The sequence below is a fragment of the Pristis pectinata genome, chromosome 4 (assembly GCF_009764475.1).
Source record: "Pristis pectinata isolate sPriPec2 chromosome 4, sPriPec2.1.pri, whole genome shotgun sequence".
NCBI classification, from domain to species: Eukaryota; Metazoa; Chordata; class Chondrichthyes; order Rhinopristiformes; family Pristidae; genus Pristis; species Pristis pectinata.
The window spans coordinates 31308565-31327067 of NC_067408.1; the positions used below are offsets into that span (position 1 = coordinate 31308565).

An 18503-nucleotide genomic window follows, 5' to 3' on the forward strand; every position below is an offset into this window, starting at 1 on the left:
AAGTTCCTCTAAATTAACAAAAACAGTCATGCTTATCTCAACAATTATACAGGAGAGAATTTGATAGGAAGTCATGGACAGCATAAACCCAGATTTTTTATATGGTCTTGATTTCCACTTAATCCCATTCAATAATTGCAATTTTTAAAGTCATTACCACAATCAGTGTTTTGAAAAGTGCTCTTAATTTGAATTGGTATGAAATAATCAAATGGCCTCTGCATATGGCTATATAACAATTAAGATAATTGCATTAAATCTATTTCACTTGATTTGCCATATGATCTTAAGAGTAAAAAAAATTGTTCATCTAACTTAGCATCTGCATGGATGTTTAGCTATGAATTACTATCAAGAATCAATTAAAATATTTTTTGCAGGTTCAGTTAATTATGTTGGATATAAAACTAACGTAAAATGAAAGTTTATTCATCTATGTTATAAGGCCAAGAGAATGGATCCAGGTGAATCTCAGGATTGATCTGCACATTATTGGCATGACGGGAAACTCAATATTACAAATAACCTCCTTGCTGTTGGACCAGATGATAATTGATGTTGTAAGACAAAATATATTTGGATATCCAGATTTGCTATTTTGTATTTGGTGAACAAAAGGGGATTAACCTTGTATAAAGCAGATAAATCTGAATCATCTAAATTATACTGCTAACTGGTTCTACAATTTACATTAATACACCTCCACAATAGGCAATGTATTCTCATCAGCCTCCTCAGCTGAAATAAACATTACCGTACATAAACTAAATGATCATGAATAAAACTTATTGATTAAAGCTGTTAATAATGAAACAGATTAAAAAAGTATAACTGCTAAAAATATTAGTGCATAGTATTAAAGCATTCCATCTTCACATTTATATAATAAAACTATTTGTGTAAATAAAATAAAAATGCAGATGCTGGAAAACTGAAATTAAAAAAATCAAAATGCTAGAAAGACTCAGTAGGTCAGAAAACATCTGTGGAAAGAGAAACAGAGTTAATGTTTTGGGTCAAAGTCTATTCTGATTGTCGCAGGGATGCATCAAAAAAATAAATCCTGCAAAAGATTTCGTATTATGTATGCACATGTTCATATATTTACCTCCTTTCTTTATATTTTAATTGGTGTACTTCTCCAAACTTCTCATTATGCATTATACCTTTTACATGATTTTATAGCCTTTTTCCTTGTGTAAACCTTCCCAAAACTCTGATTGTTTCATATTTTTCAAGTGCCCCACTGAGAAGATTCACTAAGAGTTTTCCACTAGGCTGCCTGAAGGTCACTTAATTCATATTGTATAAGTCACTTGAGACATAACATATGGTAAGCATAGCATGCTCGACAAGAATAGGTTTCTTTGTGACCATGGTTTCCAATGCTTTCCACCGATGGGGTTCTAGTTGCAGTAATTCTATTATTATTGTGCACCCAAAGGGGATTAGAGGGGAACTAGACTGATTTTAATCTTTGCATGTTCTGCACTCCATGGTTTCCTATAAGTATTCTGTTTATAATTGCTGCAGTTGTTTTAATTTCCTCCTACCTTTTTCAAACCCTTCTTGCTTATCATTCAGCTTTCAGAATGGCAAATTAACCTGCACGTTAAGCTTTCTTTTTGTCTTTGAACCTGCTGATTGACTTGCTGTGTATTTCACCAGTTTTATTTCAGACTTCAAACATCTCTCTACTTGTTTAAAAAAAATAATTTTCAGGATGTGATTGTTGCTTGCAAGCATCCCTAATTGCCCTTGAAAACATAGTAATGAGCTACTTTCTTGAACTATTCCAGTGAAGGTACTCCCGGAAAGTTGCTGGATAAGGAATTTCAGGAATATTAACCCAGTAACAGTGAAGGAGAAGTGATAAATTTTCAAGTCAGAAGGATGTGTGATTCAGAGGAGAACCTGCAGGGGTGTCCATGTGCTTGCTGCACTTATTCCTCTTGGAGTTAGAGGTCATAGGTTTGGGTAGTGCCATTGGAATGGTGCCTAGGTAAGTAACCATTTTGTAGATGATACACACTGCAGCCACGGTACTACTGTGGTGGAGAGAGGGGATCATTGAGTTGGTGCAAGGGGTGCAAATCATATAGACTCTTTGCCCTGGAGAGTGTTGATCCTTCAGCTCTAGCAGCACTTAACTTTAAGTAAATATTTAATACTGTGATCTTAAGATACTTTCAATGTTGGTGCACCAATAAGATTAAAAATGGATTTTGGTAATGATTTGAAGACATCTATGGTTTGAGTTTGAGTTTGATTTTAATTAGAATGTACAAAAATGGTAGTCTGCACAATGTATTTAATATCAAAACTAGTCACTTCTCAGCATGTAATGTGCTACACCCCCAAATCAGTTTGTTTTCTATAATACATTAAGGCATTTTTACAATTATTGTAAGATAAATCTAGAATTGCAAATTGGTTATATGGATAGTATGCATAAAGAACAGATAATAAAAAATCATGTCAAAAAGATTGTTTGTAATTGTCACTGCCATGAAAGTTACTTCTATCCTTTTGAATTGTTTTGATTATTATCTTTCAGGAATCACAGTCTAAATAAAGCACTTCTTCTGAAGAAGAGACTAATACCTGATAAGAGATGGGTTGCAATGGGCTAAAGGCCAATATCTAAATTAATGGTTATATATATTTATATATTTCCACGAAACTACAAGAGCAATTAATAATGTTATCAGCTTGTTTGGATTTAATTAATACTTTTTGTCCGATATCCTGTAAAATGCTACATTGATTTCCTGTGACATCATTTATGAAAATAAATAACATTTCTTCATGTAAATCACTCTATTATTTCCTGTATCTTTCTGTATCAGTCTCTGCATTGATAGCTTTAGTTTTAGCACACTTTCACTCTCTTTGTACTGCTCTAACAGACTTATGAGATAGTGTTTATCTGGTTTTGCATTTCTTGCCCAATCTTTTTCTTTTAGTTAATTCTGAGTGTTCCCTTCACTGCTCCTCTGCTATTTCTTTAATTCTGACAATCTCTTTGTATATCTCTGATGTCTGATTTATTTATGGTATGCAGCAGGGGAAGGAACAGAAGATGGAAAAATGTTTTTTAGTGGTGGGACCAATAGTGAAAATTGGACCTGAAAGCACTGACTACAATAAAGATTGATAAGAGGTACATGAGCAATCAGGGAGCTTGGAAGCACAACAGTCTGATCTACTTGATCACTTTGGAGAATTGGTGTCTGTGGCTGTGAACCAAGTAGCTATTGTCCATTAGTTAAATGGAGTCTGATAGCAAATGGGGATCTCGGGTCTGTGTGTGCTGGAAGGGTTGGGTATACACTTTAGAGAGGACAAGATATGGGAGAAAAGAAAATAATTTGGTGGGGGAAATACTTGTGATGCAGGAGGGATGATGAAACCAAGCTACTGGAAGAAGGACTGAGGAACGAGTTGTGAGAAAAAGATAGTTTTTGTAATAGTAATAAAGATAGTTCTGCTTGTTTAAAGCAAAGTGTTTCTTGCTAGAAAATGTAGTGGAGAGTAAGGATGTGAGCTTACATGCAATGTCTGCAGATGTGTGAATTTAACATTGAAACTAATGGGATGAAAACTGAGCCGGTTCACAACTTTATAGCCCAAGCATTGAAGGTAAAATTTACCTCCAGGTTTTAGTACACGTATACAAACATAATTCTGCTATTTTCACTATTCTCTCCAGAACCCATGTTCAACTATCTGAGTTAACAGTGCAACAACTGATTGATATTGATTAACTCTGATGATTTTGCTGAAGAAGCACTTTGGTCTTCAAGTCCAATGCAGAGTATAAAACGTAACATGTTTTCATCCAGAAGATTAAGATGCATGGGATCCACAGTGACTTGGCCGCTTGGATTCAGAATTGGCTTGCCCATAGAAGACAGAGGGTAGCGGTTGATGGGACTTATTTTGGCTGGAGGTCCGTGACTAGTGGTGTTCCACAGGGATCTGTACTGGGACCTCTGCTGTTTGTGATATATAGAAATGACCTGGATGAAAATGTGGATGGTTGGGTTAGCAAGTTCGCAGATGATACAAAGGTTGGTGGTGTGGATAGTGTAAAAGATTGCCTGAGGATATAGCAGGATATAGATCAGTTGCAGATACGGGCAGAGAAATGGCAGACAGAGTTTAATCCGGCCAAATGTGAGGTGTTGCACTTTGGGAGATCAAATGTAAAGGGTCAGTACACTGGCAAGACCCTTGTGTTGATGTGCAGTGGGATCTTGGGGTCCAAATCCATAGCTTCCTGAAGTGCCTGCACAGGTTGATAGGATGGTAAAGAAGACATGTGGCATACTTGCCTTTCTTAGTCAAGGCATTGAGTTCAAGAACTGGGAAGTTATGTTGCAGCTTTATAAAGCTCTGGTTGGTTAGGCCGCATTTGCATTCAATTCTGGTCATCCCATTATAGAAAGGATGTGGAGGCTTTGGAGAGGGTGCAGAAGAGGTTTACCAGGATGCTGCCTGGATTAGAGGGCATGTGCTATAAGGAGAGGTGGGATGAACTTGGGTTGTTTTCTCTGGAGTGGTGGAGGCTGAGGGGAGACTTGATAGAAGTTTGTATGATTATGAGAGGCATAGATAGAATAAACAGCTGGTATCTTTTTCCCAGGGTCGAAATGTATAATGCTAGAGGGCATGTATTTAAGCTGAGGGGGGTAAGTTTTTTATAGAGAGTGGTGTGTGCCTGGAATGCGCTGCCAGGGGTGGTGGTGGAGGCAAATATGATAGAGGTGTTAAGAGGCTCTTAGATAGGCACATGAATGTACAGAGACTGGAGGGATATGGACATTGTGTAGGCAGAAGGGATTAGTTTAGTTAGGCGTTTAATTACCAGTTTAATTAGTTTGGCACAACATCGTGGTCCGAAGGGCTGGTTCCTGTGCTGAACTGTTCGATGTTCTAGGTATAAAACATATATCCAAAGATTTCCCTATCATGTTTTTAATGACCTAAACATGCAATCAGATGACTCCATTATGCAGATACTCAAGACCTAGGACAAAGCAGGAAGTGTTTTAATGAGAAAAAGGGGATATATTTGCAAGGACTATTTGCTCTACTCTTCTCTGGAAAATAAATCAGCCTCATGATAGACTTGCTACTTTGTCAAGATTTCGCAGACTAAGAACTGAAGTAAGTAGTTTGTAACAAGAAAACCTGATAACCATCTGGAGCATCAAGGTGGCCAGAAGATTCCTAACTGTTATGAGGGGATTTTCCACCATGCTGAAGACATTTGCCGATCATAACATAGCAAGCTCAGAGACTTGTGACAAAATTTATTGGATGGGGGAATGTGTACTCTGTCTGGAGTGTTTAGTCTCTACCAGAGAAGCAGTCAGCTGCTGTTGAAACACTGCAGATCCTTGTCCTGCAGGGTTATTTGTGTGTCTATGCAGTTATTAGGAACATGGTAGAGTACACATACATTTTATGATAAGCATGGCTTTAAGTGAAACATTTATTTATTTTTTGTTTTGTGTTGGCTCTAACATATAATGGTCAGTTTGGTGAGGACTGACTAGCCACAGTTTTCCTTCAAATGGGCGGAAGCTTTGTTCATTTTGGGCTGAATTGGTTCCAAAACTGCATGCTTACTGGTAGAAGATTGAAGTAGATTCAATGTTGGTGACAGACATAATATGTCACACCTGGGCCTGGCATGCCTCCAAGTAGCTCTGGATACTGTAGCTGACTAACTAGGCATCCTGACTCATGCAAAGGAGTCTGATTATGAGCCAAAAATCTGTCCCTTTAGGTCCAGATCACCTTGTGAATCAAGTCTTAACTGTCTTAGGAAGGTGATCCTAATCGGACAAACAACTGATGGTCTCTCTAAGAGTTGAACTGGTTAATCTTTGATCCTTGAATTTACTTGATATATTTCATGACATCTGGATGTCCCATCTGCTCTGCAACTAACAAAATACTTTTAAAATGCAGCACTTTGATAATGTTGGAAAGGCAGCAGGTAATTTGCTCATAACAGGTTCCCACAAACAGCAACGTAATGATGTCCAGATAATCTCTTTTTATGATGCGGAATGAGGGATAAATATTGGCCAGAGCACTGGGGTTATTCCCCTGTCGGTCACTGAATATGTTGGATCCACAAGAGAGCAGTTGGGATCTTGGTTTCATTCCTGTCTGTGGGATGGTATTTCTGACAATGCAGTGCTCCCCCAGTACTGCACTGGAATGTCACTCAGGATTATTGTGTTTAAATCATTGAATTGGGATTTGAATCCAGGGTCATCTGACTGCTTGGTGAGAGTACTCCCCATTGAGCCACAGCTGACACTATGGTAGCAATCCTGTGCTCTGGGCTTTGCCCATCTGTGTTGGAGCTCACTGTTTAGGTAAGCAGAATGAATCCCGACAGGAAAAACCTGCATTCCATACTAGACAAATCATAAACTTTATATAATTTTACAGTGGCTTAATTTGGAGTCTTTTAGGCAAAATTTAGTGGAGTTCAAAATGGCATTCAACAGACCCTCAGAAATCTATTTCCCCATTCATTGATACAGTTTCTGCTAAGCAAATGAATTCTCTTTCTATTAGTCCCAGATCAAGAGCTGTAGCCTCTGGGCAGGGTTGGTCTATGGATTTTCAGCATTCAGCTGACAATTTAAAGGAAACACTTTGCCTTGGAGACGCGAATTCCAACCCTTACGCTGGGTGTCGCTGTGCGTGACTAAAACACCTCACTGGTGGTCCGCAGTCATCAGCTGTGTAACCTATCAAACCTGAGCTACACACTACACTGTGGTGTTCAATGGTACTTATATAAATATGATTTAAAATTAAAAACTAATATAATCCAAGACTGAATAACAAATGCACGTATGCATACTGTATTTATAGAGCAACAAAGAGCTGCATAAAAAGTGCGGTATCTTCATGTAGTCATTTACGTGAAAACCCGTGTTTCTGTTTTGTGGATGTTCTGTTGCATTTTAAACGCTCCTCCTGTACCTATTGTTTTTCATAGCTGATGCTACATTGTCTGTGAGAATAGATGTGAAGTAGCTAAGATCCCCATACCCATAGGTCTGTAGTACATCGTGGATGTGATCGGAATGCATCCAAGTAGGGAACAGATCAAAGCAGAAAAAAATATACGTGGAGATAAATAATTATTTACAGCGAAAAGATACCGATCCTTAATTGAATCCATGTTCAAATTACTTAATGGATTTTCCCCTGCCGGCTTCCAAAAAATGAACAGTTGATGGTTTCAGTGCAAGCCCTGTGATCTGGTTACCTTCTTCGGATTTGACATGTGTCTATGCAGAGCAAGCTGTCGACTATAACATCTAATGCAACCTATACTGGAGCGATCCACTGCCACAGATTTGAGGTTCAAGGAATATAGAGGCTTCAGTCCTAGGAAACTAGTTGACAGTTTAGTTACTATAGCGACAGCATTATTAGCATCATTTGAACTTAATAGAACTGGAAATCATAAGGCGATGTGGTAGGTGTTTGGGATCTCAGCGGGATCCAGAGACTGCGCCGGCTGCATGGCAAACATTGCGAAGGAACCGCTGTTCTTAACGAATGACGGTAAGTGCATTGTGTTCGATTAATAATAAAAGTGGATTTTGATGATATTTGCCAGTGGTTGCAGTGACAGGTTTAAGCAGCAGTACAGTATTACGCCGTTTCCGGTTCCGAGCGGTGTTTCCCTATGCAAACATCCAAATGCCATGGACACTTACGCAAGGTCTCTTGCTCAGCCGTGCAACTCGAGGCGATTTGCAGTCCACTTTGTCACAACTCTGCCTCCCAACTCAGCAACGCTTCCCCTCACTGCAGCCGAGCGCGGGCGTGCATTTCAACGATGAGGCTTGGTGCTGTCCATTTTGCCATGCTAGTCGTCGGGGTGTCGTTTGCCTGCTATTCCCCGAGCTTAAATTCTTTGCAGGACCAAGCCTACCGTTCAGCGGTGGTGATCGAAGGCAAGGTGCAATCTGTCCCAAATAATGCCACCGAGCCCTACAGTGTTAATGTCAAAGTGTTGGACGTGTGGCCAGTCAATAGCGGGGGACTCGAAAAGGATCAGCTTATCACAATCGGGGATTTCGGATCAGAAGCACCATGCATCAAAGTAAAGAAGAACCAGAAATATATCTTTTTCATGGACCCAACAGATGAGCCGTTAGTATTCAAGACATCATTTGCTCCACTAGACACTGGCAGAAAGAACCTTAAGAAAGATGTTGGGAGGATCTTGTGTGAGGACTGCGGTAAGTTTTTTTCCCTCATATATTTTGGTGATGCGTATGGAAATTAATTTTACTTCGCACCAGGACTGTTTTAATTGCATATAAAGTGGTTCCAGGTTGAGTCAACCTTCAGCGCAAGTGAAATCGTTCTCTTTTTCATTGATGATAGAATGAACTGAGGAGATGTAATAGGGAGCTCTGTGTTGGTGGGGCGGTTTCGTCATAATTTTAGCGTGTTGATGTTGTATTGATGTAATGACTATATGAAAACTTTACCACAATTTCTCTTGTGTATCTTGACTCTTGCCTTTTTAATTTCTTAAGAACTGCTTTCCGTTGCAATGACTTCGTGTGAATCGCTGTTTTGAAAAGTATCAAGAAATGGTGGTTTAACGTTTAAAATGAAACACTTGTTAAGTTTTGAATTGTACGTTTTATGATATCTTGGAGGAAGAACGCTATTCAGCTGCACACTGCAAGGCTTTTGAATGAGCTTAATAGGACACTGCATCTGGTCGGTGTTTGTATCCATTGTTTATCATTATGCAGGTGGGTGGCTCAAGAGCGCTAACTAGACCGTGAGCATTTCACAGTGTAGCACATCAGCGTCCGGATTAAATTAGCAATTGGTGCTGGGAAAAACAACCACCAGCTATTGGACAAGGGCGGGAAAAAAAAACCTGGTGCAGTTCTCCTTTATGGATTTTGTTTAGTGCGGTCCTTATGAAGATGCAGGAATTTCAGGGATATTTTGTTGCATTCTGTTACACTTTAAGAACGTATACAGGACAGTTTAATTAAACTAAATAGATGGGAGTCTTACATTTTTAATAGGCTCTTTTATGAACATACCTTCTATTGGTTCTACGAACACTGAAGCTTGTATTACGTTTATGTAGCTTTTTGTAACATTGTTCAAAATATCCTTTTAAGTTATGTTCTGTGACAAAATCCCAGTGACTTAAAAAGTAACAAAATGGAGTAGAGATATTTAGATTGACCTAAATGGCTGTCTCTAAGATTGCCTTTGCAAGCCAATCACTGCATTTCATTGTCTATATTATTTGGTGTACCCATGGCGCACTGTGAATGGAATTAATACCCTTAGAAGAAGCTTTACTTTCTAGTGTCATGAACCATATTAATTTTCTCTGAATCCTATCATCTTGTATAAGTGACCCATTTTTATGGGTATAAATGAGTAATGATACATAATAGCTGAAGGCTTTAGGATGTCTAACCATAACACCTCAATGCTTCTGCACCCTTTTTGTATTTAATCTTTCTAATGCAACATTCAAGTTTATCATTTAACTACTTGGTTCACTCTCATCATGCAGATTTTTATTTTTGAAACAGCTTAAACATGACTTTAAAACACAGAATAGTAAATATTTCCCTTAATGCACACTGTACTTCCTTGGTTGTTGCAGACTATTTGCTGGTGGTGGGTGACAGTTCTGGTTTCTGGTTGTGCTCAACTGATAAACATGAAGTATTTGGTATTTGGCTGTATTGACCATGTCCATCTACATTGTTCAACTAAAGATGTTTTTCTTTATTACACTAAAATTTATATGTTGTGCAAGGTTTTATAGTTGACATGGAGTCAAATTTCCATTGCTTATCTTTGTACATGCTGTTAATGGTAGCAAATGACTATACACTATAAAGAAAAAGTTCTACGTGGATAGACCATTCGTTCAGCTTAAGAGGAGAGAGGTTCATCGTGACAAGCAGTAAGTCCATGTATGTCTTTATTCTGAACTCCAAATAATCATTAATCATTCTATTAGAAAGTAAGGCATGCATATGCATCATAATGATTAAACCAAGGTTTCCAAAATGAGATATTTAATAATTAACAATATAAATTTAACTTTGGGATATGTATCTGTTGACTGAAAGCTATATGAATTAGTTTTGTCACTTGATTTGAAAATATTTATCCACCCTTATCTTCCTTTAGTCTTTGCATTTCCCCGTGGGAAAGAAAAAAATTGTAATCACCTCTTAATGCAAACCACTATAAGAATCAGTTTAACTTTTAAGATCCTTTAATTATCATTTTATCTGTCACAGTTACATGACAAAAATTATGTGTTGTACTTGCAAAATATCTCAAATCCTTGAGGTGATGTGGTTGGGGCTGGAAAATAACTGGTACTCACAGCTTTCTAATTTTGAAAGTATTTATGATAGATGATTATATCTTTTTGAAGTAGATTTTGAAGATTGTGCAAGCAAGCTAAATTAGTATTGGGTGCTGTCCTTTAAAATGAAAGGATCTTCACCCTGTGTCAGTTAGCAACCCTCCTTAAGCTGCTGCTGTTAGAATTATTTCTGAACTGTATTGATTGTTTAACTATTCAGCAGTATATATTCTGCACTACCTGTATGAAGAAATCAGCATCAGAATTTAACATTTATTCTGCTAACAGATTACTGTCCTTGGACAAGTATAAATGTTGCAATCTTCAAATAACTTTTTTTTTGGAACAAAATATTGGTGCATCATTTGGAGGATCTGAAAAAGGCAGAAACATGTCATATAAAATTCCATTAACTACACTTGCTTTCTACTGCAGAGGTTAAGTCAGTACTATCAAATTGTCAAAAATAAAGTTGTTCAGTCAGTTGGTTAGTGTTAAACTGTGGCTAATAATCTTCATATATCACATTGCTTATTAGTATCCTTATAGATCTTGGATGTTCCTCAAACGTGATAATATGTTTGCTACTCTTCCACCCAATATCAGCAAATGCCACTTGCATCATAAAAATGCAATAAAATTGACAGATGTGAAATGTATTCCTAATCTTCCATCATGCCTCCCATCCACTGCAAGCTTTTTTGTGGTAATATCTGAAATCTTCATTATTCAATTCACATAGTTCTTCAATGTTTTAATTTTATTTTCAACACATCCACTTGTGATACTGACACTATAAGAAGCCATTTAAAGTTGTTTTGATTAAGTTTTCAAATTAAATCAGATGCATTACCCCTAAAAGAATGTACTTTTAATATTTTGCAAAAATATAAAATATTTTCTGTTAAGATAGTCTTGGCCAATTGAATTAATAACTGGGTTACATTCCATTTAAAATTTACAATCACTACTTGTCAGTCTTTCAGGTTATTCAGTTGTCCAATCTATTTATTTATTTTGGATAGATTATAATTTCTGCTTAATTTCATATGTGAGTTCTGTTTCACGAACATTTTAGCTTGGAAGTAATTTTCAGTGTCAGGCAAAAACAATGGGCTGTAGATGTTACTGTGCTTTTCTACCTCTTTGCCTGGTTGTCCTTGATTTTACATTGAATTGCACAGAATGAAATGAACAGAAACGGGCTGTTCAATTCAGTTGGTCTTTGTTTAGACATGATGCAATGCTCTTTTCCATCTATTTCATTTAAGCCTACCAATACTATTCTTCTCTTTGTTTCTCTTCTTTCCTTCAAGTATGTTATTTGTCTCAAGTAATTCATGTGGTAGCAAGTGCTATGTTCAAGCCACTCTCTGGTTAGAGAAAAATGCTGGAAATTTGAAATAAAAATGGAACATGCTGGAACAACTCAGCAGATCAGGCAGCATCTGTGAAAAGAGAAACATTTAACGTTTCAGGTCCAGGACTTGAGAAAGAGAAAATTCGTTAAAGAGTTGCTGCTATATTCCTTGTTAGGTTTTTTTAGTGGCATTTTTATATTCACGGCCCATAGTTTGTCTCTTCCACACGTAGCAGCATCTTTCCTAAATTTACTCGTTTGTAATCTTACAGACTTCCCATGTGACAGTCTATTCCAAGTTCTGTAATGGGAAGAGATTACTATGTGGACAGAGGAAAAGATTCAAGGATGTGCTGAAAGCCACCTTGAAGAAATGTAACATCCCTATTGCGAATCTCTGGCCCATGACAATGCAAAGTGGAGAAGGAGTATTTGGGATTTGATTGATAATCTCAAGGCCATAGGAGGACACAGATGACCTACATAAGCATCAGGAAGACCAGATCACCTCACCAGCCACCAACCCTTTCAGCCACACCTGCCTTAACATTCCAACATTGGTCTCATTAGTCACCTCCAAGCCCAAAACAAAATGAGTGCAAGTAAGTCATCCTTGATGCTGAGGGACTGTTGAAGAAGATATTTTTACTCTTGCGTGGAAAAGAGTACAATTTTGTTCACTCTTTGATTGGGTATAACCTCCATACTTGCAGATCTTTTTTAAGCCTTCACCAATACCATCATACACATGTGGAGAGCAGAACTATACAGAGTACTCCAAGTATGCTCTAATCAAGGTTCAATACAAGTTTAATATGTTATTTATTATATTTGAATAGAAGTGAACTAATTTGTTTGTTTATAGTGATTTGTCTATATGAACTTGAAGATCCTTTTTCCCCTTTATCCTACTCGGACTCTTAGTTCCCAAGGAAGATGTGGCCAGCTTACTTTTCCTACCAAAATGTGCTGCTTCATGCTAGGCTACATTGGAACTAATTTGCCAATGACTTGGCCATTCTGCAAGTTTATGCCTTTATATGTTGTCTTAACATTTCTTTATATAAAACATGATCCCTAAATTATTGTCATCCATATGTTTTGAGATAGATGTCAGGATGTGAGTCATGCAGGTATCAAACAACAGTGATCCCTGGCACTGATCCTTCTGAGACTATGTCTATTCCACCATCCATTTGTATCAGGGATTCACTATTTATTGTCCAGATGCCTTAACTTACCATGCTCTGTCCTTGATTCATGAGTGCACTACAAAATACTGAATCAAAAGCTTTTTGAAAATGCACAAATCTAACATACCATCTACATTCTTAACCTTGCTAACTGTTTTAGTTCTTTAAAAGAGAGACTGTTATGAAATGGTTGTCATCTACACTTGTACTTTTATCCACTAGGTATTTTGTTTTGAATAAAGATTCCATTATTTTTCATGGCATTGACCTTGATGGGCAATAGTCTATGGACTTAGTCATCTTTCCTTTCAGATAAAGGAATTATGTCTGTTATGAATAGATGGCACTATTCCTCATTTTTGATAGTGCCTGTTCTTTTAATATGCACAGAATATTAAAATGAATGAGACAAAATTTTGGATTAATTGGTAAGGAACCCTATGGTATCATTTTGAGTGAATTATATCTGGAAAAAAAATTAAAATTGAGCTTAAGTATCAAGGTAAGTGATTACTTCTGGATATGGCTACTGGCATTAGCTAGATTTAGATTTAAAGGCTCTTTGTTTTGCGCCTGACTTACTAAAACTTGGGCAACTGTGGATAACTTTGATTATGGTACAAGAGCTTCATACTGGAAAGTGTGGATGTTTTCTAAAATTAGAGGCACAGAAATTGATATTTTCACCATTGAGCAATATTGCCAGTGTTAATGCTCAATTTTAAGGAATAGATTTTTATTTTTTTTATTTTTAGTTTAATATGTTGATCACTCTAGCTTGAAAGTATTTCTCTAAGAATTTAAGTTTGTCACAAGGATGTGGTTATGTATCACATGACATTGTGAAGTGATATATCTTGTGTTTTGCAGTGTTGGCTGATTGTACAGATAGCAAATCAGAGCAAAGTTTCCAATTAAAATTGAGGCTGGGGTCAAATGTACCAAACAGTAAATGTATGGAGGGAAATTTCTGGAAAATGAAAATGTGTGTGTTGTGGATGGTCAAGCTATTAGATCAGAGAGTCGTGCATACTGCCTGTGCTCGCGGAGCATTTATCTTTTCAAGAGTTGTGATGAAATGTGGTAACACAGGTGAAGCATTCATGAAGTTCTACTGTGTGGGTAAAGATAAATCTTAAATGCATAGAAATTCGTCTTCATTTGTAGTTCTAAATACTCAATATGGTAGTAATGGCATGTTGTATGCTGCATTTGAAATTCAATTCCATTGACTTCATGCATAATGCATACTGAATTAAATTGAACTGAATTTTAGGAGTAGCATGTGTAGTATGTTTAACAGTACTGACTGGGGATGTATTTCTAAGCAATAGAAATACCGTATTCTATATGGAATGCAGAATGTGCTTTCATGGTTAGTGCAAGCAAACTTTTGTTCTTGAAGTTTTAACCATTTTTCTCGGTGTATACTGAATAACTGGCATATTTTAGACTTGTACGAGCAGCAAAGCAACATAATACAATTTCATTTTCATGGCTTTCTCTAATGTTTTTACTGGTTTGAGTTTGTGAAGTCTATAACTGACTTTTGAGCAAACAGATATCAATGCAATTCCATTTGAAATTACTAAAATTGACACTGCCTCTGGGCAGTGAAATCTTATTTCGTGCTGGTGTGGGTAATAGTACATTGTCACTGGCAGAAAAGTTAATCTTCTCATTTAGTTAATAAAGAAAATGCAATATCTTATTGACAATGTCACACGCAATTTCTTAAAAGATCTTCCTAATAAAAACAGTGCATAGGTATTTCCTGAAGGGGATAAAATATCATGAATGTCTTCTGACTAGAAGCTATGCACTATGGGAGGCAGGGTTCTGAGTAATTGATTCGCAACTCTATGCTTATACTGGCTCAGGGTCACCTATATATTTCTAAAGCTATAAATTGGAAACAGCAATTCAAATAGAACAATAAAGATATTGAATGGAACAGCAGACGGCTTTTGAATTTAATTTTAGAATAACAGGATTTTCTTGTTTCATGAAAATGGTGATAAATGCTTTTTCTGTTGATTTTCAATATCCACTGTGCAACATGTGGAGGCAGGAAAGTAGGTAACCCAAAATGGAATGCATAACTTTCTCTTGAAAGACAAACCAAAACTAGAACTGGAGATATCCCTGGGGCCATGTGCTACATCAAGCTTAAAGCGGTATGGAAAACCGACCCATTATTTTTCCCACATCTCCATATTATGGGACATTCCAAAGGTTAAAAAAAAAACATTTTTGCTCTTCTTAGAGGGGTTTTGGCCTGAATTATTGTAGTGTTAATTGCAATTATTAGAAAATTACAATGATAAAGAGTATCTTGCTAAAAAATGCTTAAAAAGTCTGTGGCAGAGGATAAAATTATAATTCCTAGTCCAAGAATATGGTCCATTTAGATTTTCCTTTGTAGAAATATGCACACATCTTTGAAATATAAACTAACATAATTCAAATAATCAACTTTTTTTCCCTTTTTACTATATAGGATTCTCTGACCAGGTAGCTCTGTTTGCTAATGAATTGTCTGGTGTGACAATGTTCATTCTCTTAAGAACACTATAATTATGGAATATTATAATCAATGCTGAGGCAATGGCACAGTAGTAATATCACAAGATTAGTATTCTTGACACCCAGGGCCTGGAGGGGAAGAAATTTGTCAACCTTACTTGGTCTGGCTTCCGTGTGACTCTAGATGCACAGCGATGTGGTTTACTCTGAACTGCCCTCTGAAATGGCCTAGCAAGCCATTCAGTTGTAATTAAACCACTAAGTAGTCACAAAGAAATGAAACTGGACAATCACCTAGAATTGACCTAGGTATCAGAAACGACAAAAGCAAAAACTGCCCTGTAAAGTCCTCCTTACCAACATCTGTGGGCTTGTGCCAAAATTGCGAGAGCTGTCTCAAAGATGAGTCAAGCAAGATGCTGATGTCGTTATACTCACAGAATCATATGTTACAGTCAAAGTGCCAGACAGCACCATCTCCATCCCTGGATATGTCCTGTCCCAAAGGCCAGACAAACCCAGCCGAGGGGGTGGCACAGTGGTATACAGTCGGGAGGGAACTTACCTGGGACTCCCCAACATTGACTCTGGATCCCATGAAATCTCATGGCATCAGGCTAAAGTTGGGCAAGGAAACCTTCTGCTGATTGCTACCTACCGACTCCCTTCAGTTGAGGAATCAATACTACCCCATGTAGAACACCACTTGGAGGAAGCACTGAGAGTGGCAAAGGTGCAGAATGTACTCTGGGTGCTGGACTTCAAAGTTCATAACCAAGAGTGGCTCGGCAACATCACTACTGTTCAAGCTGGCTGAGCGCTAAAGGGCATTGCTGCTAGATTGGGTCTGTGGCCTGTGATGAGGGAACCACAAGAGGGAAAAGTCTTCTTGATCTTGTCCTCACTAATCTATCTGTTGCAGATGCATCTGTCCATGACTGTATTGGTAGGAGCGACGACTGTATTGGTAGGAGCGACAACCGCATAGTCCTTGTGGAGATGAAATCCTGTCTTCACAAGTACACTTCATCATGTTGTGTGGCACTACACCATGCTGAATGGGGCAGACTTCAAACTGATCTAGCAGCTCAGAACTGGGCATCCATGAAGTGCTATGGGCCATCAGCAGCAGCAGCAGCAGAATTGTACTCTACCACAATCTGCATCCTGATGGCCTGGCAAATCCCCCACCCTACCATTGTCATTGAACTAAGGGATCAACCCTGGTTCAATGAAGATTGCAGGAGGATGTGCCAGGAGCAGAGCCAGGCATATCTCAGAATGAGCAATCAACCTGGTGAAGCCGTAAGACAGAACTTCTTCATGCCAAACAACATAAAAACCATTCAATAGACAGAGCCAAGCAATCCCACAACCAATGGATCAGATCTAAGCTCTGAAGTTCTGCCACATCCATTCGCGAATAGTGGACGATTAAACAACTCACTGGAGTGGCAGGCTCCACAAATGTTCCCATTCTCATCAATGGGGGAGCCCAGCACATCAGTACAAAAGAGAAAGCTGAAGCATTTACAAGAATATTCAGCCAGAAATACTGAGTGTATGATCCATCTCGGCCTCCTCCAATGGTCCCCAGCGTGATGGATGCCAGTCTTCAGCCAATTTGATTCACTCCATGTCATATCAAGAAATGGCTAATATCATTGGACACAACAAAGGCTATGGCCCATTACTTAGCAATTGCTGCCTGCTTGGCCAAGCTGTTCCAGTACAGCTACAATACTGGCACCCAACAATGCAGAAAATTACCCAGTTATGTCCTGTCCACAAGAAGCAGGACAAATCCAAGTTGGCCAATTACCACCCCATTAGTCTATCCTCAATCATTAGCGAAGTGATGTAAGGGACCATCGATGGTGCTTTGCAACAACCTGCTCACAGAGGCTCAGTTTGGGTTCTGCCAAAGTCACTCAGCTCCTGACATCATTACAGCCTTGGTCTAAATATGGACAAAAGAGCTAAACCCCAGAGGTGGTGAGAGTAACTGCCCTTGACATCAAGGCAGCACTTGATGGGGTATGGTATCAAGGACCCCTGGCTAAACAGGAGTCAATGGGAATCGGAGGGGGAGGAAACCCTCTGCTGGTTCGAGTCGTACTTGGCACAAAGGAAGGTGGTTGTGGTGGTTGGGAGTCGATCATCTCAGCCACAGAACATCTCTGCAGGAATTCCTCAGTGTAGTGTCTTAGGCCCAACCATCTTCAGCTGCTGCATCAATGACCTTCCTTCAGTTGTAAGGTCAGAAGTAAGAATGTTTGCTGATAATTACACAATGTTCAGCACCATTTACGATGATTCAGATAATAAAGCAGTCCACAACCAAAGGTAGCAAGACCTGAATGATATCCAGGCCTGGGCTGAGAGGTGGCAAGCAACATTCGTGTCATACAAGTGCCAGGCAATGACAGTATCTGACAACAGAAAATCCAGCTATCACCACCTGACATTCAATGGTATTACCATCACTGAATCTCCCACTATCGACATCCTGGGGGTTCCCATTGACGAGAAATTGAACTGGATTAGCCATATAAACAACATGGCTACAGGAGCAGGTCAGAAGCTGGAAATACTGCGGTGAATAACTCGCCTCCCAACTCCCCAAAGCCTGTTTGCCATCTGCAAGGCTCAAGTCAGAAAAGTGATGGAATACTCTCCACTTGCCTGGATGAGTGCAACTTCAACAGCACTAAAGAAGCTTGACATCATACAGGACATAGCAGCCCGTTTGATTGGTGCCCCATCTCCAACCATTTGTTCACGTCACCATTACACACATTAGCAGCAGTTAGTACCATCTACTGGATGCACTGCAGCAACTCACCAAATCTCCTTAGATAGCACTTTCCAAACCCATGACCTCTACCACCTGGAAGGATAAGGGCAGCAAATGCATGGGAACACCACTGCTTGGAAGTTGCCCTCCAAGCAACACACCATCCTGACTTGGAAATATATTGCTGCTCCTTCACTGTCACTG

General features: G+C 38.5%; 1 protein-coding gene across 1 annotated transcript in view; it reads left to right on the forward strand.

Moving 5' to 3' along the window:
• Positions 1-7839: 7839 nt before the first annotated feature.
• Positions 7840-18503, forward strand: part of LOC127569323 (pro-neuregulin-2, membrane-bound isoform-like) — a 490672-nt gene continuing 480008 nt past the window's right edge. The window contains 1 exon segment of the mRNA XM_052013852.1: positions 7840-8291. Coding sequence (XP_051869812.1) covers positions 7886-8291 — 406 coding nt within the window. The 5' untranslated portion in view covers positions 7840-7885.